At 39.1% G+C, this 26838-nt stretch overlaps 1 protein-coding gene across 2 annotated transcripts in view; it reads right to left on the reverse strand.

Moving 5' to 3' along the window:
- Positions 1–26838, reverse strand: part of HOOK3 (hook microtubule tethering protein 3) — a 93718-nt gene that overhangs the window by 19568 nt on the left and 47312 nt on the right. For both annotated transcript variants that reach the window (XR_012064347.1, XM_072950155.1), the window contains exons 10-16: positions 23702–23842; positions 21327–21528; positions 17077–17187; positions 16146–16233; positions 11913–11982; positions 8965–9105; positions 4397–4484 (exon numbers count right to left, since the gene is read on the reverse strand). Coding sequence is in view for 1 of the 2 variants with exons in the window: in XM_072950155.1 (XP_072806256.1) it covers positions 4397–4484; positions 8965–9105; positions 11913–11982; positions 16146–16233; positions 17077–17187; positions 21327–21528; positions 23702–23842 (841 nt within the window). In the remaining variant the exon portion in view is untranslated. The remainder of the gene's footprint in view (positions 1–4396; positions 4485–8964; positions 9106–11912; positions 11983–16145; positions 16234–17076; positions 17188–21326; positions 21529–23701; positions 23843–26838) is intronic.

Consider the following 26838-nt stretch of genomic DNA (forward strand, 5'->3'; position numbering starts at 1 on the left):
CTGAGCAAGCCCTCAGTAAGTTCTCTGGTCAAAGAACTGAAAACACGCAATGTACCCAAGTTTCTCTCTGAAGGGGAGACGGCAGCCTATGTAGGTGACCGTAGTCAGTATAAAGCACCCAGCTAGTGCATAGCTGAATTCTCTATTTATCATCAGGGAAATGAATTACAAAGCCACTTATGCACAGACCTAATACTTCTGGATGAAACAGGTAGGGAGAACTCTAATAACAGACTTTCCCTACGGCACTTTTTATCTCCTATCCTGTTTTCCTTGCATCACGGTGAAGTCTGGGGTCAATTTCGCTAAATCCTGACCGACCTAATCACAGTCTCCTGACTCACTCAGGCTGTACACAATGTAGGTGATGATGTGGGCGCATGAAAGATGGGGTGTGTGCAGCCTTTCACATCCTGGAGGATGCAGCTTTGACTGGGTGTTAAACAAAAGTCTCCCGAGAAGCCGGAGATCGGAACTGACCCGCAATAAACAAAGAAAGGTGGCCTTCTGTCCAGGACCACTGGGCTTCGTGATCAGACTTGGCACTAGTAGTGCACATGTAATTAATGAAGTCTACAAAGAGTTCAAGTTGAGATAAGTGGCTACATAAGTAATTTAGCCAAAGCCAATAACAGAGGCTTGCACGACAGGCTTGTCTAATCACAGCCAAGAGCAGTCCTGGGGGAACGTGCCCCGCAGGCTGGGCTCTTCGATGCCCACCCTCCTCGCTCGGTAGTGATTACTGCGATTGTTTGTCCGAGTCCGTTCAGACACAGCTCTGGAATATTTCAAATGCACGTTATGCTAAGTTTGTAAACTCCAGCTAGATTAGTGGACGCAGTGTCCTCTGTCACTGCCTCCCCCAAGTGTCAGGAAGGGGGCTAACCCTGCTGACTTCTGATCATGGCTTGTTCCTCCTCCAGTACAGTGGGTAAATTGAAAATTCTTTCTAAATACCTTAGCTTGCATTCTGCATTTATGTTTTGATTAGGCTCGAAGCAAAATTAACTATAACCCTGAGATGACATGTAATAAACCCACGCCACAGGCCTCTCCACTTGAAGACTGTTACTCTGACATACGTGGCAGGAGGTGGTCAGACAGTGACAGGGAGCTGGCTTCAAAATACTTTATGAAAACAAACTAATTATGACAACGGGGTAGAGGAGGAGTGGGATGGGAAAAAAAAAAGCGGAGTTCCTTTTGTTTGACTTGTTAGGTTTTTGACATCCTTTAAGCATCTTAACTGTAAAGGGCATGAACCTATAAAGCAAGTAATACTCGTATCTTCATTTTGCATAAAATTCTACCAATTTAAAATTTCAACAACATTGACTCTGATGGCAGATAACAAACACATCAAAACACTGCTCAATATATAAAAAATGAATAGGAGGCGATACTTACAATAGCCTTGAGCAGAAACCATGCCAAGAGACAGAGAGGACATTATTAGTATGAAGCAAACACAGCAGCCAACAGAAGGAACGATTTAGTGTAATTCATGAACAGAAGTAAAAGATATGCATTTTTTTTCCAAAAATGTACATTTTTTCTTTCTTCTATGGTCTCCTCATCCTGTCTTGTTCTCTGGTGTTTTATACACTGTGGCTAGCTCAAATTATCCATAGGACTGGATGTAACAATGCTTTTCTGCTTCCATGCTAAAAATAAATGACATAAAAATAATAATAAAAATGTGCCAACCATGCTACTCTGACTTAAGGTCACATGAAAGGACTGTGCTTTTGATAACAGAAATAGGCAGAAATTACGTCGCTCTTCAGAGAGGACCTAGTTCCATTTGGCAGGCTGTTTTATGAATTATATATTCCTGAGATGCGACATTGTAGGTTACGTGAAAGAGAGAAAACAGAAACATCCAACGTCTGCTGGGGGAAGAACCACGCGTCGTGGACCACATTTTTCTCCAAACCACTTTGAGGCCTGGCTTCCGAATGAGGAACGTTTCTATCTGAATCTTCTCTATGTAGAGAAGAGTTCTGGGAGAATTTTCGAGAATTTAGAGCGACATATCTCTTCAGCATCTGAGCAGTGGAATAAACTGAGCCATTAATGCAAATAGTACCTTTAGGGCTGGCAACTCATTTCTAAAATATGGTCTCTTAAAGTAGTGGCAGCGTATTTAACTAGATTTGACCGCCAGAGTGATACACCTCGGCAGGCTCTGTAAGATTACTTTTTTACAGAATAAACTCCTTTCTGTATGTTTTAAAGAAGCCAGAGAAACAAGTGTGATGGTGACCGCTGCACCCTGAGGCTGAGCTCACAATGACACCTGCCATTTTTACCTCCTGTGAAGGACACTGCCTTGCCCTCTATCATAACCAATCAACAGTCTCCTGGGTGTTTCTGAGACCCAAACGAAGTCTACGTTGACCTCAGTTTAAGGGACCCAGTGGTTTCACTAGCCTGAGAAACGCTGCTGCTCTGGGTTCCCTCTCAACCCCCTTAGGCCTCCTGGTGTTTTCACGCACAAATGGTGGTTTTGCTTGTGATTTCACATTCTGGATAAAGGCATGAGTTTAAAAAGTAAACGGTGGCATTTCTTTTTTTTTTTAATGTCTTTTTTGTTTTACTTAATTTTGGTAGGGGGAGGAGGCAATCAGGTTTATTTTTATTTATTTATTTGTTAATGGAGGGACTGGGGATTGAACCCGGGACCTCGTGCATGCTAAGCATGCACTTTACTGCTGAGCTGTATCTTTCCTGCAACCATGGCATTTCAAACTAGTTCCTTTTAATAAAAGGATGAGGTAGTTTAAATGTTGGTGACATTTTAAGAACTGGGAATCAATGTGGGAAGCTAAGAAGGCCTACCAACACACGGAAGGACAGTGAGCTCAGAGACGGAGCACGCCGCCGAGCCACGCTAGATGCGAGTTTAAGGAACTCACAGAATTAGGTCAGGGATGAGTTTTTTTTATACCAAACACTCTCAAATTTTAAGTAATATACTGTTTTGTTTTTACACCTTCTAATGTTAACAGCGCTGGATGGAACGGGGTGTGCTGTGTCTGCAGTACTGACACTGAATGCCCAAAATGACTTCCAAGGGGAAACAATGAAACACGTTTATACTCAAAGGCCAGCAAATTACACTGGCAATAGGAAAAAAAAACTCCAGCTGACTGAAGCAAAGAATGGTCATTAAAATTTAGCGGTTTTTAGGAGGGGGTAATTTTTATATTTTTACATTTTTGTAATTATATAAAAATAATTATATTTTTATAATTATAAAAACATTTATAATTTTTAAAATAAATTATTTATTTTCTGGAGGCGATGCTGGGGATTGAACCCAGGACCTCCAGCATGCTGAGCATGCGCTCTACCATTTGAGCTATACCTTTCCCCTAAATTTTAGCTCTTACCCCGCTTCACATGATTTCTGAGCATTTATAGTTGTAGCTCTACTGTCTACAGCTCGTTAAGTGTAAGGGATTTGCAACCCTGGTTGATTGACGGCTTCAGCAGAGACTGACGACTAGGCGCTAGGAGCGCACTGGGGTGACAGTGGGCACGTGGGATGGGGGATGCAGGCCCGGCCCTACGTGCTCGCTGCGCTCCGGCCTCGCCGCTGGCCGGCCAGCTGGCGCTGTGACACACGCGCAGAGCGCTGCCGGAAGGCGGTGGAAGGCGGTCATCAGGCAGCGGCCATGAGAGAGGGGGCTGGGACCAGAGGGGGCGAGAGATGGAGAGAGGGGAGAAAGCGGGAGGAGGGGGAGAGAGAGGCAGAGGCCAGAACGAGGGATTCGTAATCTTAAGAGATGGTAGGATACTAGGAGTGGCATTATTTTCTCAAAATCAATTTTACACAAAAGATTTCTACTCGAGCGGGCAGGGTAGAGCTCAGTGATAGGGCACGTGCTTAGCATGCACCGGGTCCTGGGTTCAATCCCCAGTCCTTCCATTAAAAAATAAGTAAATAAATAAACCTTATTACCTCCTCTCAAGATATATAAAAATAAACTGTACCAAAAAAAAAGATTGAATATTAAAAAAAAAAATTTCTACTGGAACATGCAAAGTCTCTACCAGCATTTTCTCTCTCTTTTTTTTTTTTGACCAGAGAGGAAAACGAATACTCTGCATACTTAGTTGAGCACATTTAAAACATAAAACCCCAATTAATTCCTTAGCATAACTACAAATGAACTTCTAGCTCCCCAGCAAGGTGAGGCTGAAAGAGACAATGAAGTACCATCTGGTCCTTTTTCTAAGGAACGTTAGTGAAAGAAAAACACTGCTTCTTTTCGACAACCAATATAATCACACTTATTTTGATAGAGACCATCAAATAATAAATCAAAGTTCTAATTTTTCTTAACATTACGAGACTGTCGGGCCATCACTGGTACATATGGAGACTCACATCTTCTGCCTTGGAGCCTTGATCCTGTAAGGATTTCTGAAGTTCTTCCACCTGTGACTGCACTTCCAGAAGTCTCTGATTCACCAGCCTAGAAACCAAATGGACACTGATTTTTCGAAGTTCTGACTGAAGTTGTGACCTTCATCTTAGGCTGCCATATTGGTTAGGGAGATGGTTTAATTAGCAAAACAAAGGCTCATGTTGCAGTGGTAGCTTACTTCTCCGGTTATTTTTTGCATCCCTTGACATTTCTATGATGATGTCTGGGCTGTGACTTGGCGGACAAGTCTCGCTGAGCTGGGATATTTATGCTCATGTGTTTGTCTGAAATTCACTTCAATATATATCTATTCGAACTGAGTGTCAGGCACCACATTCAGCGTGGTGTTAGGAGATGCTTGCAGGCAAGGAATTTGGGGAGGGGGAGGCAAAATGTAAACAAATCAAATATGAGGTAAATACTTCTGCACAGCACACTGAGGTATAGACAGGGAGTGACGGCCGCTCAGAGAAGCAAGAACTGTCCCTTACTGGGTGGAGGAGGTGGGTGGGCTTCCCTTGAACTGAAACTCGAACAGTAAGTAAAATGATTATGGGCATTCAAGGCAGAGAGTTCAGTGTGTCCAAAGCACACAGAACAGCGTGAGGGTGCAGGGGCTCAGGAAGTGCACGGCTGAAGATAATGTACGAGGGGAAGAAAGGGGGACAGGAAGCCAGGGGGACCAGGAGGGGCTGGGTACAACCTCGTGGGCCGTGCAACTGTATCCTCATTCACCCTGACACCTAACCTATACTTTGGCCTGGACGGGACCAGCCCAGCCAGCCTTCACAAATGCTGATTCCGCAGCCTGACCTCCATAAATTCTCTCATCATTAGGAGGCCACGTTCAGTGGACCAGCAGGTCTTGGGTGATGCTGAAGGATATCAAGAAGAGAGAAACAGGATCAGGTCGGGTTTGGGAAAGATGATGCTGGCATGAGTGAGAGTGGGAGATGTTATTTAAGTCAAAGACCAGGGATCAGTTCTCACCACGGTGACTGCACACGCCTGAAACAGAAGGGAACAGAGGAGGCGACGCACTGAAAAGACAGAAGAAGACATGGAACGAAAAATAGGACTTAGGATTGTGGTCTGAGCTACCAAGAACCATTTCCTGAGACAGGGGACATGGGAGGGACAGGCTGAGAAAGAAATATAAAGACCTTTACTTGGTATTTGCTGAAAATGAAATGGCCACAGATGCCCGTGGACAGCTGACGCCTGCATCCGGAACCCAGCAGGCGGCCCCGAGCTGACCACAGAGACCCGAGAGCCATGGGGAAATGACTGGGGCCACGATCGTGAACACAGTGATGAGAAAGGACTCGGAGAAGGGGAGGAGGGCAGGGACAAGACGGACTCCAGCCTCACCAGGCAGAAGGTGGGAAAAGGAACAATCGGAAAATCAGGAGAAACAAGCGAGGGCAGTCACTGAAACTGAGAAAAAGGCTGACATGGGGAACGGTCCACAACCACGGATGCAGCAAAGAGGCCAGGGAAGATGGAGCCCCCAGTGCGCCCCCTGGACCAGCAACTCTGGGAAGAAACACTGCAGGGAGACGGGGCGGAGGCAGCAGTAAAAGCCAGACTGTCCCCGGCTCAGGACAAGGCAGGGCCACAGTGTCTAGAATCCAAACAGCCAAGAAGTTCAATGAGACACTGTTTTAACTCAACCAGTTGCAAGAAATTCTCAAAGTAAACCACTAGCTTCTGTAATTTAGTGAGAATCACGGGGAAAATGCAATGAATCTGTAATAATAACTGATGTTTTTCACATGAAGGAATCTGCCTTTTCACTCAGTGACAGAATTATCTGAAAATCCCTATTCAATATGGGAACAGAGGTATAGAAGTACATTACTAACGGTAACTTTGTTCGATCTTTTTGGGAAGCAAGAGGGAAACAGATATCAAACGATGACTTTCAACTCTCCATCTTTTGAAATGACTTAGTAAATGAATGTTACAAGCCTAGTAGGTGGAGGCCGTGGTAAACGTTATGTAACATAAAACATACCGGCTACTAAAGTATGAAGCATCACATACACACACATAGGAAACTATAAAAAGACATGTACATGTAGATGAAAGAAATTCGCCTGCAAAATAAATGAGGTTGTAATGCCGACCTCATGCAGTAATTTAGAAGATAACTGAGATAATGTATAAAGTGTGTCTAGCAGGTACCTGCCCGTAGTAGGTATTCTGTAAATGCCTCCACTTTCTTTCTCCCCCTTGGGAAGTTTAGCGAGTTACTGTTTTAATCAGTCTCGTTACACAGAGTTGTCAAGGGGGTGTCAAGGTCACGATACAATCTGGATGGGAGCGAAGTTGCACATGCGTCCAGAAAGTTCCCTGAGCCGCTCTGCTGTGACTCCACTGAGGGTCTGCAGGTAACAGATTTTAAAACAAAGACTAGCTCATTGGGAAAGCCAACTGGATAGGACTTTGGAGGTTGACTGCAAACCCTTCCTCCCTCGGAAGGTGATGGGAGGGCGGTGAGCAAATTGCATTACGGTCGTACAGTTAAAAGACTGAGTGGGGCTGAAACTCTGGTTTCTTGGTGCGAGTCCAGTGCTGTTAACCAGGAAGAGATTCAGCTAGAGACTAGGTAATGTCAACGCTTACTAATAAACTCGATGAGAACAAACCTATGATAATTCACTTCAGAAAAAAGGATCCTGTGAGAGGAAGACAGGGGAAAAAAAAAAAAACGTTTTATAAACATGGCAGAAGATAAATTGGCAAAAAAAGAGGGTGTGGGTGAAGTGGAGGCTTTGAAATCACGGGGCCTGGGTCTCAGCCCAAAGTCCTTAGTCTGTAAAACTTTAATAAAGTAAGACCACGTATTTCAACACTTAGTACAGAGTCTGGAGCAACCATGGGCTTGATAAATGTTAGCGGTTGTTATTATGGTTATTGCTGTCATAGGTCATAACGCCCACAGGTGGCATAATCTAAAGGTGAGTTATCATCCGTGTTGTAATTTAGGAAACAAACACAGAGGTAAGTAACACAGGCACTTGTGAGGTGACTAGTCCCCTGCACATACGAGTATATGGAGACACTTACTAAACTCGGTAAGAACAAACTTGTGACAATTCACTGTTCTGTTCTGGAGGAGACAAGAGGAAAGGGCCTGGGAAGAACCAGGGGAGTGCTGCAGAAGGAGCTGTAGGTGCGGATTCACTGACCAGAAGGCTCTCCTGACCGCGCTGCTCGAATACAGCCCGGAGGTCCAGGGTGAAGGGGGACCACGAGGTGCCCTCCCTCACCAGGGCTCTGCGCGACTGCTGGCTGTCTTCTACAATTCCCATTCCTCCCCCTTCTCTTTTCCCACTTTTTCTAAGTGTGCTTTGCTGAGGGGGAGGAAATTAGGTTAATTTCCGCTTGGAGGAGGTACACGGGGATTGAACCCGGGACCTCTTGGGTGCTGAGCATGCGCTCTACCACTTGAGCTATACCCTTCCCCCAACTTTTTCTAATATTGAGATCTCTGCTCCTAAAAACTGATCTAAAAAATGTCTCCTCTTATTGGTGCTCAACTATGCTCTAATAAACACCCTGGTATTTACAGTTTGCCGACTCTCCCTCCGCAGCTTTAAAAATCAGCGTTACAAAAAAAAAATTAGCGTTACAGGAGGAAGGGACACGTGAAACTGTCATAACAATCCTGACTCTCAAGACTGACTCACACCTGGGAAATGCCAAATCAATCAGGCATACCAGATGAAGAATCTGTAACATCACGTGAACTGGGAAACTATGAAAGTGTCAAATCCCTGCCAGATGACAGAATATCGCAGCCCTAAGAAAAAGGAAAGATACCGCGTGTTTGGTGTCTAAGGAACAGCTTCTAAAAGGAAAGAACTAGAAGACTGTCACGACAAAACTCGAACGTAACCCATGCCAGAGCAAGCTACTGCTCGTAAGAGTAGTTTTGAATGCCTGCAAAATGCAATGCTCTTAAAACCGAAAGCAGAAAAGTAACGCTCTTGTTAAATCTGCAGATCCTAAACTCTTGGAATCATTGAATCGTTCGTAAGAGGGATGATTTCCTATTAGAGTCACCAGAAACAACAGATGTTTTAAAAAGTACTATTCACTTACGACAGATCCTCCCATTTTCCTCACACCAATCAATTCTCTGAAACATTAATTTGTAAAAACAGGGTAAACTTATTAACCCGATCATGACTACGAAGTGAGTTGTCTGGAAAGACGTGAATTAATGGTGACTTTTTTTTTTAATCTTCCAGTTTTAATTAGTGACTAGAAAGGGAAGATGGCGGGGCTTTGCTATCATTTTGCTTAAAGAACTAAAGAAGGGAATGCTATTACAGAGACACAATAATTTGGGGCAAATTTGTCCATAAGTGGAAAAGAGGAAAAGAAGTACTCTTGAAATGGAATGGAATAACATGTTATCACTTTTCAAAATGCACTTCACACCTTTGTTTAGGGGAATCAAAGTCAAAGCGAACAGAGAAGCCGTGTGTCCAGGTGTGGCCGCCTCTCCGCATCCTACCTGTTCTCCGTCTCCAGTTCATTCTTGCGCAGGTTGGCATCATCGAGAAGGCTCTGCAACAAGGCGATTTTCTCATTGTCGGATCCCTCCTGGTTAATCTTTAACATCTTATTCTCATGCTGAAGACGAATAAGTTTCTCCCTGAGCGCAGAAGAAAAACTGATTATCTGGCACAGGAATACAACACAGCTATCAAACTCCAGGTGTGCACTGTTACAGATTTAATACATAGAATAGAAATGAAAGACAAAGGACCTGCAAAGAACTTAGCTCCTGTTGTAACTGGCTGAGATGTTCTGCTTCACGTGTTGAGCACTTTCTTTTTAGAGTGGATAATCTGAATAGAATCTCTAAATATCATGATTTGCAATAAATGAGATTTCAAAAATCCTATTTCCTTTGTAAGTATTAAATCTAAAGATTTAAGTATTTGAGCTATGAGAACATCTATGTATTCGTTCTTTGGTTCTCGTCAACAAATGTCCTCTCTAATGCTGTGCTCTTAAATTACCAATCATTTGGTGGCAAAATATACTATTCAATGAAGAATGCCTCCAAGATATGCAGTCCACCCATTCCCACGGATATTCTTGAAACAAGACAGATGATCAGAGCCACGTTACGGGACTGCACTGTCTTAGGCTCTTTGTGTGATGCCCAGAGCTTACACTGAGGGATGTTGAAAGAAACAGCCACACAAAACTTGCCACTGCGTTTACTGCAGGGACGATACAACTGAATATTAATTCATATGAAGACATAGCTGAAGATACACTTGTGGGAGATACAATTCATCTTTTATGTCAGAGGGACTCATCTTTCGAGGGCTGCGCGAAGGAGCTACTACTGTCAACACCAGAAACTATGAAGCGCTGTGCTTCTCATGGAAAAAGAAAAAACAAAAAAGAAACATCAAACACACCGAACAATCTGCTCTCATTTTGTAAACAGTGTAAATCTTATAAGGGACTCTAACTTTTGCTACTGAAAAGATGAGAGTCGAATCTGTAGCCCAAATGAAGCAGTTACATAGAACTTGATCTATTTTGTAAACGGACAACAATGACTTCATCATATTTTCCAGTGACAAAATAAAACAAGCACACTGTAGGGTGACAAAAAAAGGACAAGTGAGAAGAAAATACAGGCCCTCCTATGGAGCAAAATAATTACTGCTGAAACACAGCCTTCTGAGTTTATGTATACGTACAGACACGTGAACACTTGTAAAAAGGTATCTCGGGGTATATTACCTTGGTATCTGCTATTTACACTTCTCACAATCTTTTCATCATTATATTTTAATATTTTAAACGACAATGTTAAAATACAGAGACGAATCATTTATTAAATCAATGCCTAATTATTAGGCATTTAGATTATTGCCCATTTTTAGCTTTAACACGTTATTAACAACCAGCTTTATAAATATTCCTTTTTGTATATTCTTGATTATTGCCTCAGGATTGATTCTCAGCAAAGTAATTATTGGGTCAAAAGAGAGGCACAAATACACACATTCTGCCAGACTGCTCAAAAGAGAAGTTGTACAATGGAAAGAAAAAATTTTTTTTGTAATTATGTGTGGCGATGGATGTTAATTAAACTTATTATGGTAACTGTTCCACGATATATACATGTATCAAATCATTATGTTGTACATCTAAAACGAATACAATGTTATATGTCAATTATATCTCAATTTTTAAAAAGCTAATTTTAAAAAAAGTTGTATCAGTTTAAACTTTTACTCCCAGTTTATGAGTTCTCCAACTTCTCCACAGTGAAAATCATCACTTTAATAGATTTTTGCAAATTAGACAGGCAAATGTCATTATATATCAAGTATATTACATATGCTGAGAAATTCCATCTCTTGTACTATTTCACTTTCTTGACAGCTCTTCTGGACACAGAGAATATTTTAACTGGTATTAAGTAATACTCAAAAAAAAGCCATTTTATTTGTTGAATCTTTATCACTGTTCTTTTCTCTCAGTTAAAAATCCAACTGCATTACCCATACGCTTCCTTAAAAACTGGTTTTTGGACACAGCTATTTATTTATAAATATTCATAACAATAAGTGTTCATTCATTCAACAAATTTTATTGGTCCAATAATAAAGTGCCACATCAGATGGCAGAAAAGTAAAAGGTATACAAGACGCTAGAATTGGCGTTGCATTATACTTCTTTTGTCTGTCCTTAAATAAATGCCAACAACAATAAACATTGTCTTCATTTATTCCACAAGTATTTGAACACCTACTGCAACTTTCACGGTTTATAAAACTTCTACACGATCATTATTTTATTTCATACCTCCAACGGTGTCATGAAGAATCAAGACCAGTGTCAATTTAAAAAGGGGGCAAATTAGCCCAGATTAGGTAAAAGCAATATTCAAAATTAATCATTCATCTTTTTGCTGGACAGTTGGTGCTTCCCTATCAATTTTTCATTCTTATACGTAAACCCAGGCATATACTGAAATAAATGGGATATTTAAAATGCTATGGCTGAGTGAAAATGTAAGGTACTAGCGAGGGAAGAGGAGCAGTGATGGGGAGATATTTCCTCCTGTCTCTGCACTGTCTGTCCCAGACCATGCCATGTACTTAGTACGTCTTAGTGCCTATTTTGCAGGCTGATGGCTAGGCATGACCTTTGTCATTGGGTCACGTGGTTTCACTGCTAAACATCTGCTGAGGATCCCTGAGCACAGACATGTCAGTTTGCTGTGTGTGTGTGTGAGACACTGTCCTCACAAAGCAAGAAATCAAGTCTCTGTTTGGGCTTCTAACACGCTGAAAACACGGACCTCTTAACACTGAGTTCAGGTTGAAAGCGTCAGTGATAAAGAATGAGGAGCTGGTCCTCTTCATGAGAGAGGAGAACGTTTTCTCCGGGAACACTGTGTGACCGTGAACTTCACGATCTCCTTACCTGATTTCGGGGGTAACGATCTCTGCGGCCAGACTGTCCGAAGATTCCTGACTCCCCAGGGGCATTAACCCTAGAAACACACAGGCATGGAGGCAAGGCTGAGAGACAGCACAACCATCTCCTCTGCCTCCTATACGAACCCCTTCTTTGAGCATTGATTTTAACAGCTGAAATCTTTAATTCAAGTAAAAAAACCATGTTGCAGTTGCCTTACATCATCATCATCATCATCATCATTGTATCATTTGAACAATTTTTAAGTGTACACTTTGTTAAGGAACCATCATTATCCATTCCCAAACTTTTTCTTCACTCAAAACATAAAATTCTGTAACCATTAAGAAGTAACTCCCCATTACTCTCTCCCTAGCCCTCATAACTGTTACTCCACTTTCCATCTGTCTAAATGAATCTGCCCCCAAGTACCCCAGATAAGGGGAGTCCTACCAACACTTGTCCTTCTGTATCTGGCCCACTTCACGTGACATCATGTTTTCAATATATTCACCTATGTTGCAGCGTCTATCACAACTTCATCCCTTTATACAGCCAAATAATATTCCATTATATGTATATATGACTTTTTTTTAATCCATTTCCCTGTCTGTGGATGCATGTACTGTTCCATCTTTTGGCTACTGTGACTAATGCTGCCATAAACATTGGTATGCCAGTGTCTGGTTGAGTCCCTGCTTTGAATTCTGCTGGGTCTGTCCTTAGGAATGGAATTTCTGGATCACGTGGTAACTTATGTTTAACATTTTAAAGAACCACCAAACTTTACTGCAGCGCTTGCCACATTTTACATTCCCACCAGCAATTCAAGAAGGTGCTGATTTCTCCACAGCTTCACCAACACTTGTCATTTTCCTTTTTTTTTTTTTTAAATGTTTTTGGTAATACCCATCCTAGTGGGTGTTAAGTGGTATCTCACTGTGGTTTTGATTAAGGTGGTAGTGGGCATCCTGTCCTGTTCCTGATCTTAGAGGGAAAGCTTTCAGTCTTTCATCATTGAGTATGATGTTAGCCAAGGGTTTTTCACGTGGCCTTCATCATGATGTAGAAGTTTGCTTTCTAGTTCTCTTTTTTATGATGAAAGGGTGTTGGATTTTGTCAAACTGCCTTTTCTGCATCAGTTGAGATGATCACGTGGTTCTCACTTCATTCGTGAATGTGGTATATTGTCTCTATGTCTATCCTCATGTGAGTTTCACGCTGTTCAGTTATAGTAACTTTTGAAATCAGGATGTGTAAGTTCTCCAACTTTTTCTTTAAGATTTTTTCGCTATAGTGGCTCCTTTGTATTTTCATATAAATTGTAGGATCAGCTTGTGAATTTTCACAAAAAGTCTGCTGAGAATTTGAATGGGATTCAGTTGAATCTTCACAGCAACATGAAGAGAACTGTAGTCTTTAACTATGGTGTATTTTCCAATATCTGAGCATGGAACATCTTACATTTATTTAGACCTTTAATTTATCTTAGCAGTGATTCGTGGTTTCTAGTGTAGAAGTCTTGCATTTCTTTGTTAAACTTATTCCTAAGCATTTGCCTTTATAATACTATTGTAATTTCATTTTCAGACTGTTCACTAGTAGTATACAAATAGAATTGGTGTTCATATACTGCTCTTGAAATACTGAGACCCTGCTGAACTCACTGATCTGATCTATGATTTTTTTACATCCTCCTTGCCCATCTGGATGCTATATTTCTGTTTCTTGTCTGACTACACTGGCTACAAGCTCCATGCTGAACAGAAGTGGCAAAACCTAACAGCCCTGCCTCATTCCTGATTTCAGAGGAAAAGCATTTAACCGCTCATTACTAGGTATGAGGTTACTGTAGGTTTCTTATCGATATACTTTGCTAGGTTGCTAAGAGTGTTTATCATAAATGGGGTATTGACTTTTTTAGTGTAATGAGATAACAGCTCTCCATGCCAGGCATATGTAAGATTTACTTCATTCTTTTTAATGGCTCTAAAGTATACAGTTGAATGAGAATCTCATTCCTGTACTGCTGAACTTTTATGTTATTTCTAAATTTCACTATTATAAACAACGATTTAATTCATTAGGGTAAATTTTTAGAGCAAAAATGTTAGCTCAAGGATATATACATAAATCAAGTTAAAACACAGAGGTTTAAAGGAAGCAAAGAGGAAGGGAGGGTATAGCTCAAGCAGCAGAGTGCATGCTTAGCATGCACAAGGTCCTGGGTTCAATTCCCAGTACCTCCTCCAAATACAAATAAATAAACCCAATTACCTCCCCCACATAAAGAAAAAAGAGAAAAAAATCATTAAAAGTATTTATTAAAAATAAATAAATAAAGGTAGGAAAGAAACATATGTGAAAGTTTACATAAATTTACCTGCCTTTTCTTGGTGACACAGGAGCTGAGAATTAAATCATTAAGGTTCAAGGCTGGATTCTTAAAATTTGGGGAAAACTTATGTAGAGTTGACTAGAGATATATGAAAGGATGGCCAAGCAGCAAGGATCCAATCATGATAAATAATTTTTTAGGGTGGTGAGGACAATCAAGAAAGTTAAATGATTTTCTCAAAAGCAAAAATAAACAAGTGGAACTTCATCAAACTAAAAAGCCTCTGCACAGCAAAGGGAACTGTGAACAAAATGAAAAGGCAGCCTACCAAGTGGAAGAAAATATTTGCAAATCATGTATCTGATAAGGGGTTAATGGCCAAAATACATAAAGAACGCATCCAACTAAATACCAAAAACCTCAGACAATCCAATTAAAAAATGGGCAAAGGAACTGAATAGATATTTTTCCAAAGAAGACATACACATAGGCAGCAGGTACACACACAGATGCTCAGTTTCACTAACCACCAGGGAAATGCAAATCAACACCAAAGTGAGCTGTCGCCTCACACCTGTCAGAACGGCTGTTCTCAAAAAGAACAGAAATAGTAAGTGTCGTTGAGGATGTGGAAAAAAGGGAGCCCTTGTGCACAGGGGGTAAGGATGTAAACTGGTACAGCCACTTTGGAAAAGAGAGGAGGGGGTGGGGTAATGGGTGATGGGGCTCAAAATTCCAGTTATAAAATAAGTAAGTCACGTGGATGTTAATGTACAGCATGGTGTACAGCATCACACAGTACTGCATATTTGAAAGTTGCTAAGAGTAGGTCTTAAAAGTTATCACAAGAAAAAAAGTTTCACTATGTATGGTGATAGTCGTTAACTAACTTGACTTAGTGTTTGATCATTTTGCAACATATACAAATATTGAATCGTGCTGTACATGTGAAACTAATGGTATAATGTTACATGTCAATTACACCCCAGTAAACAAAAAACAAAAGCAAGAAAAAAACCAGAAGACATGAAATTTTTTTTAGCTGGCCTTGGTAATTTGGAACAGAGAATAAAACCGAATGAGGGTTTGACAAGCTGGTCCAGAAATAGGTGAAGAGGATAAGGAGATGGGGTGGGGATGAGAACACAGTTGAAGTGGCCGGTGTGCAGGCTGGGTGAGCCGGAAAATGAGGTATCAACAGTGATCAACAGAAATGGCAGAGGAGGGTTGGAGGTGGATGGAGCAAATGAGCAGGTTTGGTGGGGATGAGGAGGGGAAAAGGAGGCTGCAGTGGGAGCAAAAGGAAAATTCTGACTTTGGGGAACTGAAAAACCAAGGCTGGTTATTAGAATGGGAGTGAGCAGACTGGGAAGCTATACAACCCACCAGTCAGGCTCCCGTCTCCCCCGCGTGATGATGATAACGCAGCGGAAGGTAAACCCTCAGCTCAGCGCTGCTCCTTTCCTGGGAGGAGAAGTCTCCCACTTTGGATGTAAGTGCCTTCGTGAACTGATACCCACCTCACACCTCAGCTGAAAAGAATCACTGATTTAGAAAGTTTGACATCCTTTTGAAGAGGTCATTAGAAACCTTCCAGAGTAAAACTTTCCAGGTTTATTATTAACAGAGATGACTTAACAAATGTTTATGCTTTTGACTTAATAAAACCCAAACACTTAAATAGAATTAAAATGAAAAAATCAGCAAGTAAGTCCGGTCTCATAATTACAGCCTACTTGTCATAAAATCTGGGTACAGTTCAAAATTTACATCAATCTCATGGTCTCTTCACCAACTTTAAATCCTCGCTTGTTGGTACAATCATCTTAAAGTGAATCTAATATTTTTACTGATGCTATTAGAAGCAAACGACCTTGCTCGGGCTTCTGAAAAGGTGGTACCTTGAGTTGTGAGCTGTCCTTCTTGAGCCTGTACACAGCGAAGCTCTTCAATGGTTTCCTTCAGGGAATCCCTCTCTGTTCTTAACCTCTGGAGGGACATTAAGCGTAAGGAAAGTTAGCTTCAGCTTCTGAGTTCAGTCATCAGTGGTCTCTGCCTTACTGATCGGAATGATAAACAGTGCTGAACATGGATGTGTTAATAAATCTTTTGATCTTCTATAGAAAGATCACAAAAGGAAAAGATCACACAGTTTTTCCCCCATTTAACAATATGGAAGATCTACTGTGTGTAAGGCTACAGTAAGCCATCCAGTTAAACACAGGAAACAAAACTGCTCCATCCGCAACAATAAAGACCTTATTATGTAAATAACATTCTTTTCAGGGGACATAAAAGATCAAATAACAAAGTGTTAAATATTCATATATTTATCAGGACAAAGTAAAAAATATTTTTAAAAGCTTCAAAATATGCTGAACAACAACAAAAAGAATTCGTGTCCCCATATTACTTATACAGAAAACAGAAAAGCTACATAAATACACAGAAAGTTCTAAGTAAATTAATGTGTAAGAAGTAACAGTAGTAGAAAAGATAAATACATACAAAAGAAATTAGAAGAGAAGTAAACATATTCTTTAAATCTTTTCTTTTAGATCTATTTCTGAAACACAAATATAAATCTGTAATTTAAAAATGGGGGGAGGATATAGCTCAAGCGGTAGAGTCTGTGCTTAGATGCACAAGGTCCTGGGTTCAATCCCCAGAAACTCCATTAAAAAAATAATAATAATAATAAAAATAAACAAGATCTCTAATTTTTAAATTTATAAATAGAAGAAAAAATTAATACAGTCAAAACATGAATTAAATATCATTTTCTTAATTTTGGCAGTGCTCACAACCAAAACGCCTAATATAGATACTCACATCCTTTTCTTTTTGAAGACTGTCAACTTTTTCTTTTAGCCGCTTATATTCAAAATCTAATTTATCCGCTTTCTTCGATTCTTCAGATAATCTATTTTGCAGCTCTACTACCTGATATAGAAAGGTATTATTAATTTTTATAATGTAAAACTTTACATTTACATTACTATTTTCTTCTACAGATCTATGAAAATTCCCTTCCCCACAAATACTCAAAAAAAAAAAAAAAAAAAAAAAGAGAGAGAGAGGAACCTATCCCAATGGAGAGAACTCGGTACAAAAATCTGCCCAGACACTGTGGGTTCTAAAACCAGATCATCGACAGGAACAAATGTTTGAAACTATGAAGAACCTACAGGACTTCCATCTTCTGTAACACAGGGAACTGTATGGAAAACATTTGATCATGAAGCAAAAGAAATACTAGAGGAAAAAAATGCAATTGCACTGCTAAGCTTATAAGAAAATAAGAGAAATCCTCAGGGGCTAAAACTGGAGTGGGAATTTCATGAGGAAGCTGTAGGTACTCTGAGGTGCCAAATGGCAATGCCAGGAACCTAGACTTTCAAAGTTCTTGGGAGACAGGTGGTTGTGAAATCACCTTGGGCTCTAAAAAGTGGCAAGTCAGTAAACAGGTGGGTTAGGAAAACAATTCACCAGCTGGCAAAATCAGTGAGGAAACTTGCCTGTCTTAAAGACAGTGTTCTAGGTTCTAAAAAGTGTGATTTTAAAAATGTGTAACCACAGCCCGTGAATACATGGACTTGTGTTTGAATTCTTACCACATGCCTTGTCTGGCAAATCCTAAGCCAACCAATTAATTTAAAGCTGTCCTGGTTGGTAATGCTGTCTGGCTTAAGAATCTGGCATGAGAAAAGACATATATTGTCTGGAGGCACACAACTTCAACCAGGCCCCCAGTATTCCTAAAGGTAAAGATGAGCCAAATGACAGAGCAAAATCCCAAATTACAAAATTCACAAAGAAATAAGCCACTGTGAACAACAGTCAGCAGAAAAACATTAACAACCACCACCACCACCAAATAGTAGAGTAAGACCTCCAAGGATTTCAGATTGGAGTTATCAGACATCAAACACTAGGTTTAATATGGCAAGGAATAAGAGACCATCAAATATGATCAGGCAGGTTTGAAAGGGCATCCAAAGGGAAACTGAAGAAAGAAAACTATTACACTGAAAAGTAAAGTATAGGGGACGGGATAGCTCAGGAGTAGAGCACGTGTTTAGCATTCACAATCCCCAGTACCTCTGTTAAAAATTACGCAAATAAACCTAATTACTATCCCCTCCACACATACAAAAAACACCCCAAAGCAAAAACAAAACCAGAAAAGTAAAGTATACTAAGCTCTAGATTGGAAACATAAAGAGAATTATGTAATTATATAATTGTATTATGCAATTTCACTACAACATTTGTAGGTGTAGATTTCTTTTTAATTCACTGTTAGTTCTAAATCTGACGTACTTCATTAACTCTGAAAAATACTCAGCCATTCTTTCCTTCAAATAATGTCCTTCTATAATTCTTTCCATTCTTTCCTCTGGAACTCTAAGTGGAGCGTTTCTCATTTTAATTTAGTACCTTTAAATCACATTTATAGTTTCTTTGGGCTATATTTATCTTGGGTAATTTCTCAGTCCATATTCAAGTTCACTAATTCTTTCAAGTTTGTTATATATTGAAAATTTTCATAATGAATTGTTGGGAAAAAAAAGTATCCACCAAAAAAATCTGCCAGCCAGTATATGGCTGTTCTCCTAAAACTTTCCTAATTTATTATATTAAGCTAATATAATTTTGATGCCAAAATCAGAAGATAAGGAAAGCACAAGATAGAAAACTTTAAATAAATAAATCATAGAGGTAGGATATTCCAAGAAAATGAACAAAGTGAATGTAAATCATGAAACAACAAATAAATTTGTTATGACTAAATTAAGTTTATCTCAAGGAATGAAAGGATGGTTTAAGTATAGAAGTCCATTAATATAATCACATCAATAGACAGGAGATACAGCATAAGTCTCTCAATAGATGTGGTTGATTAAATTCAACATCCTTTTAAGATAACACTCTGTTCAAACAAGGAATACAACGAATTTCGTTATCCTAACAAAAGGTGGCTACAAAAACCTATAGCAATCCTTATACTGGTAAAACATTTAAAGCACTGTGTATAAAATCAATAAGAAATGTCTGCCTACTATTATTCAAGGCTGTATTAAAGGTCAGGCATGATGATTAACATGGAAAAAAGGGTATGGAGTAGAAAGAAACAAAATAGCTTTTATTTGTATAAAATACGACTTCCAGCAAGAGAACTAACAGACATCATTACAAGTAATATGGGAATCTGTCAAGATCATAAAATCAACATATAAAAACTGATTTCAATCACATAAATGAGTAACACACCAAAAATTGTATCTTTCCTTTTTCTAAATGCATTTACAAAAGCAATCAAACACATAAAGCACCTAGGAGTAAATATAACAAAATATGTACATGATATATACAAGAAAATAATAAAACTTAATTGAAAGATGCTGAAGATTTAAATAAACGGAAAGATATATATTCACTGACAGGAACATTCATTGTCATAAAGATGTCAGTTCTCCCCAAACTCATCAACAAGATCAATGTAATTCTAATTGCCAAAGATTTTGGGTTTAAAGAGGAAGGAATGGTCTAAGAACAGACAAGTAATTTTGAAAAAGAACATGGTGCAGGTGTCTGTACTACCAAATATCAACATTACCACAGATCAATAGCTAATAAGAGTATATTAGTGTAAGAATAGACAGACCAATGAAACAGAAGAGACTGCCCACAAAGACCACATGTAACATGGAGATGTTAGATATATGATAAGACAGAACTGCAGGTCACTGCAGAAGAGACTAATTATTAAATAAATGCTGCTCAGTTGACTGGCTGTCCACACAGACAAAAAATATCAAATGGATCCCTGCCTCACACCCTACACAAAAATTAATTTCTTGTGAGTTAAAGACCCAAACATACAAAACATACATTAGATTTCTATAAAGAAAAGGGAAGTTAATGTTACATCTTTATGTAGGAAGTGATTTCTTAAATGAGACATAAAAAGCATAAATCATAAAGAAAAAGATATTTAGAGTTCGTTACATTAAAATTATCAATCTCAAAAAAAGGAAAAGGACTGTTCACAGATTGGTAGGAAATAAACACAACGTGTGACAAAAGGTTAATATCAGGAACATATAAAGAACTTTCAGAATCAAAAATAGAAATAATCCAATTTTAAAGATGAATAAAAGATCAAATTAGGCAATTCACAAAAGAAATGTGATCAGTAAATATGTTTGTAATCCGGATAATGCAAAGTATAATCACATCATTTCAAATCCATCTAATCAACTGGCAAAATGTCAACTGTGTTGGTGATGATGTGGAGCAACAAGAGTTCAAATCAACTGCCTGCTGGTCATTCAGTCACTCTGGACAACAATTTGGAAATATCTAGTTAAATGAAGATACTCTAAGGAAGACATTCCACAGAGCTGTAAAACTTTCACACATGTATAGAAGAGGACATTAATACTATTTTCAGTGGCATTTCTTGTAATAAAAAAGAAAAAAAGCCAAAGCATCCTGTATGTCCTGCTACAGAAAAATGGATACATTGTACTACAGGGTCTCAATAGGATACTACACGGCGGTGCGCGTGAATGGATAAAGCCACACCTGCCAACACAAACCAATCTCACAAGTGTTCACCGAGCAAAAGTACATTGCAGAAATTTCACCACATCATTTGTATAAAGTTTCAAAATGTCAAAAATGCAACTTTTCAGGATAAATATATGTATATATTCACACAGCAAAAGAATACTAGCACAGTGGTTACTGTGATGGTGGGAAGAGTGTTTTATTTATGAAGCACAGATGCTTATTGCATTTGTTTTTTACTTTTGTGTACTTCTTAAGTATTATACAAAAAATTAAAAATAGTAAAACTAAAATCATAAAATTAAAAATACTGTAAATAGTAAATTACAAATTAAAAATAGAAAAATAAGTCTAGAGACCAATCAGTAACCTCTGGATAAGAACTAAGCTTCCCAGGGGAAAAACAAAATACCCTAAAAACAAGCCAGTGGAGTCTGAGAAGCCACAGGGTGACAGTGGAGAGCTCAGCTGAAAACGTCATTCAGACGCCCCGCCTCTCCTTGTACCTGTCTCTTGTACGTTTCAAGCTGACTTCGGGCCGCGTTGGCTTTTCTCAGCTCCTCCTCCAGACTGACGGTGTTCTGCATGTACATGGTATTCTTCTCTTCTAAGAGTTTAACCTGCCGCCTCAAATCGCCAAGATCTTCTAGCTTCTTTTTATATGATTCCACTTGGCCTTCTAGTTTAGACACTTTATCAGAAGAATGTCTAGAATGAGATGGGAAACCAGAAGTCACAAACACGTCCACGGTTGTAAAGTGGCTTTTGACAGTGCCAAACCAGGAGGGACTGCCAGAAATAGCACGTTCTAATGAAATTACGAGACCAAAGGTGATTCCAGCTTAGTTTTTTTGTACAGGTTCAAATATATGACCCAGATTATAGCAAAATTTGTAATGGAGGACATTATAAAATTTAAGGAAAGCAAGCAAGAGGGGGTAGCCGCAGAGTCACATGTAGCACAAAAGCAAAATAAACGGTGTCCGAACAGTCTGGCAAGTAGAATGTTATTGTGACAAGAGGAACAGCTGTTTCAGTGGAGCAGAGGGGACGGGTGGTGGCAAATTTTAGGGAGTTGAGGAGAGAATGTAAATTCTACCTTGTGCAATCTAAATTTGTTCTGGAGGGAAGGAGAGAGTCGTAAATCTCTCACTTTTTCTAAGATGAGAGGGAAGTGAACATATAAATATGTGCTAAGGAGGGAGACTCAAACGTGAAGAGAACCCAGCAATCCCACTCCTGGGCACATATCCAGAGGGAACTCTAATTCAAAAAGACATCTGCACCCCAACGTTCACAGCAGCACTATTTACAACAGCCAAGACATGGAAACAGCCTAAATGTCCATTGATAGATGATGGATAAAGATGTTATGGTACATTTATACAATGGAATACTATTCAGCCATAAAAATGACAACATGATGCAATTTGCAGCAACATGGATGTCCCTGGAGAATGTCATTCTAAGTAAAGTAAGCCAGAAAGAGAAAGAAAAATGCCATAATGATATCACTCATATGTGGAATCTGAAAGGAGGAGGAGGAAGAGGAGAAGGAGGGGGGGAGGAGGAGGGGAGGAGAGGGAAGGAGGAGGAGGGGGAGGAGGGGGAGGGGAAGAGGAAGAAGAAGACAGATGAACTTAAATATAAAACAGAAACTGACTCAAAGACATAGAATACAAATTAACGGTTGCCGGGGTTGGAGGGGTGGGAAGGGATAGACTGGGACCTTGAGATCTGTAGATACTGACAGGTATATACAGAATAGATAGAAGAGTTTATACTGTATAGCACAGGGGAATATACACAAGATCTTGTAGTAGTTCACAGTGAAAAAGAATATGAAAATGAATATATGTATATTCATATATGACTGAAAAATTGTGCTGTACACCAGAAATTGACACAACATTGTCAACTGGCTATAACTCAGTTAAAAAATAATACTTTTAAAAAATGTGATGAGAAATGGTAATTGATGTAACACAGTCCCTGTGGATGGGAGAAGGGCTGAGACCCAGAGCACTGAAGGAGGAGCCGACACAGGACAGGAGGAAGAATAACAGAAGCGGAAGAGAAAAGATGATGGGAAGGCAGGAGACACGGGACGTGGAGAGTCCGTGCGGCATGGCCTCCTTCCTCCGTGCAGGAGGCAGTGTTGTCTACTGAGACTGAGGCTCGGGAGGGAGGCAGTTAGGTGAGAAGAGTCATGAAAAGACACAGCAGCCACCACCTGCTGATGAGCAGTGGAAGCCTGGACCGGCGGGAGGGGCCCCGTGGGGAGTAAGGAGCATTCCCTTGTACTAGGACTAACTATAGCACCAAGTGATTTTTCTCTATTCGTTCTCAATATTCACAGAGCAGAAGTGGAAAAGAGAAATGGCTGCAATGATCCAACACAGGAGAGGTTACAGGAGCAGAATGGTGGGGAAACGAGGTGACAGGGAGTGAGGTGCCTAGTGGGACAGGGTCTGAGAAGGAGGAAGATCGGGTGCCTGGGGGACTCAGAGTGAAAGATCAGGAGTGTAATCAGAAAAGTCCCAGAGCCACCCAAGCACGAAGCGACGGTCGGAGACTAGTTTGCATTTGACGAACATTTCCACAGAGCATTTATCTGCCAGATACTGTTCCAAGTGCTTGCAAATATAAACTCAATTCATTCCAGCTGTCAGTCTGAGGGAGGTATGTGTATTATTTCCATTTTACAGATGAGAAAAAGGTGACACAGCGGTGACACAGATGGTAGCACTGGAATCTGGACCCAGGTGGTCTGGCTCTTAAACACCTTAATGTGTTGGGAGACCCCAGAGTTTGGAACATCTGTGGCAGAATTGCTCAGATGACAGATCTGAGAGTCTGCAGAGACGGGAAGACTGTTTACCTAAGAACATCTATTTCATCTTTTAGAGACTGAGCATCGTCGGCCAAAGTGGTTAGTTCATCATTCTGCTGCCGGAGTTCGGAGATTTCCTTTTCTAACTCTTCACAGCGTATTCGATAATCATCTTTGGCTGCTTCAAGTCTGTAACCAAAACAAAACGGACCAAGAAAGCACTATTTACTGTCTAATAATTCTCCTTAGAACAGTAGAAGTAAGTAAAAAACATGAAAACGCATTCTTCTTGAATTTGCCTCCAACTTCCGTGACCCTAAGTTGTATTTCCAAGTTGAATCTACCCCGGAAACAGATTCCACTGTTCCAAGGCTTATGGAAAGATAGCAACTGATTACTATTCCTCTATTCAGGGAGTTAGACACCAAGTAATAGCTTTCCAAATATAGAAGATAGAATTTATTTCAAGTTTTCTCTTTGATTATGAAATTAACATATATTCCTTTTGAACAGTCACAAAATGCAAAAAGCAAAAAAGATAAAAATCATGTATTACTCTAGACGGATGCTTACTGCTAACATTTTTGGAGTATAACCTCCAATCTGATTTCCATTCACAGATCTTCTCCCCCCAAAATATGGATAATATTGTTCCTACTTTATATTAATTTATTTTGCTTAACATACATCCTTCCTTTGGATGTATGAGATTCTTTCTCATATTACAAGTATTTATCATTAATTACTTACTTTTAATTTTATTTATGTAGTTAGTATACAGGAGCTTTTAATTTTTATGTAATTCAACTAATGAACCTTATACTTCATAGTTTCCACTTCTAATGAGCAGTCAGAACTCTTTTTCTTCTAATTCTCTATTTTCTGCTGGTATTTATATGGTTTCATTCTTAACACTGAAGTTTTCAATTTCCCTGGAATTCATCTGGGTATATGATATAATGCAGGAATCTAACTTTTCCTGCCAAAATATCTACCAATCGTTCCAAAACTATTTAAACAAATAATTCAGCCTTTCCCTATTGAGCAGAAAACGCCTCCTTTATCATATTATGTATTTTGATACATACTTGGATTAGTTTCAGGATCTTCATTTGGGTCATTGGTGTCTTTTATTTTGCTGCGCCCGTACCAAGCTGTTTTAATTATTGTTAAGTTTACAACTTCAACATTAGATACAGCAAGTACTCCCTCATTATACTTTGTTCTCAAAATATTGTGGGACTCTCTTCTTTATTAATACTCGTAGATGAACATAAAATCTGAATTGGAATCAAGTTCAAATTATATAATAATTTAAGTAAAAGTGGCATTCTTATAATGCTCCACTAAAAACCGGTAAAATAGGGAATTCTATTTAATATCTTGTAATAACCTATAATGGAAAAGGATCTAAAAAAATATACATATGTATAACTGATTCACTTTGCTGTACACTTGAAACCAATGTAACGTTGTAAATCAACGATTCTTCAATAAGAAAAATGATATAAAAGTATGTTCTCTCTCTCCATACAGCATTAAAATATGTTTTATGTATAAAGCTTAGGAGTTTTTGTCACGTAACTCCCTCATATTACTTGTGTTTTTAAAAATTCTTTGCTTATATACGTAGAAGTGGAAGTTTTTCTGATGGTACTAACTAGTTATTGCTAGAAAGGCTTATGACCTATGCAAAGGTCTTACAGTTACCCTCTCCCTGTTAAATGTTTACCAGTTCTAAGAATTTTGCAGTTGATTCTCTTGTATCTTCTGGGTGGATAAACATATTATCTACAAATAATAATCATTTACTTTTTGCTTCTCCAATATTTTCATCTCATTTCTTTTTCTTTTTTTTTTTTTTACTATTTTTATTTGTTTATTTTGGGGGGAGGTAATTAGGTTTATTTAGTTAGCTGTTATATTTGAGGGGAATGGTAATTAAGTTTACTTATTTATTTTCGGAGGAGGTACTGGGGATTGAACCCAGGACCTTGTGCATGCTAAACACACACTCTACCCCTGAGCTATACCCTTCCCTCTCTTTTTCTTATTTCATTTACTAGAAAAGGAATAATAGCTAAATCTTATAAAGCAGTACATGCCAAGCAACAGTCTCAAAATACTTTACATATATTAACTCATTAATGATCACAAAAATTCTAGAAGACCATCTTATAGGAGAGGAAACGGAAGCATGCCCAAGGTTACACATTAAGTGGCAAAGCCAAGATTTTTAGAATGTCCAGAAAAGAGTCAAATAATAGGTTGTCATCCTCATCTTATTCTTAACTCTATGGAGAATTTCATGCACAAAGCTTATTACATATACATATTTTTTATCCTTTAACTTATGGATTGAAGGAGATATAACATACTGCAGATTCAAGTTATAATAGTAGATTCAATAATATTCAACAGGTTAACAAGCAGGGGATAAAGCTTATTTTAACACAGTACTGGATTGAATTTGCTATTTTATTTCAAATGATTTGAAGAATATTCAAAAATGAGATGTTAGTCATTTGAAAATAATGATAATTTATTTCAAGTTTTCTCTTTGGGTGTATAATGATAATACACCCATTCTGTTAATATAGACAACATACCGTTTATGAAAAATAACTCTGTTGTCTAAAAAAAGAGGAGTGGCCATGTGTTTTACATTCTGTGATTCCAATCATCTGGTTTAATAGAAGACAGCTGGGCTCTCATGTCTGCATCTACACTCACCCTGCTGGGACGGCTTTTTGGCTGAGGAATATGAAGGAAATCCAGCCTTGCACAGATAATGTATTTGGAACAAACAGGGCCCTGAAGACTCTCTGAAAGGGCCCTCGGATCACAGTCTGAACTGCGGACGTGGGCTGTAGGGGATGGACTGTTTTTCCAAGGTTTCTGAGAAGACTAAGTTTTTTATTTTTTTCTGTTAAGGCAAAAAAAAAAAGGCAAAATCCAGAAACATTCCATTGAGGAATAACAAAGGATAGCAGATATGCTACTATACTAAATTACTTGATAAGTAAAAACCCAGTTGATATTTAATTCCTCCTACAGTTTTAACACTGGAAATCTACAGCTCGGTAAGAAACAGGTCGTGATGTATTTTCTAGTAAAGTGTAACACAGTATTTTCATCGTACTGCTAAGCCCTTTGACAGAACTCTATGTGGTTCCATTCTGTCT

Source organism: Vicugna pacos, chromosome 26 (genome assembly GCF_048564905.1).
Source record: "Vicugna pacos chromosome 26, VicPac4, whole genome shotgun sequence".
NCBI lineage: Eukaryota > Metazoa > Chordata > Mammalia > Artiodactyla > Camelidae > Vicugna > Vicugna pacos.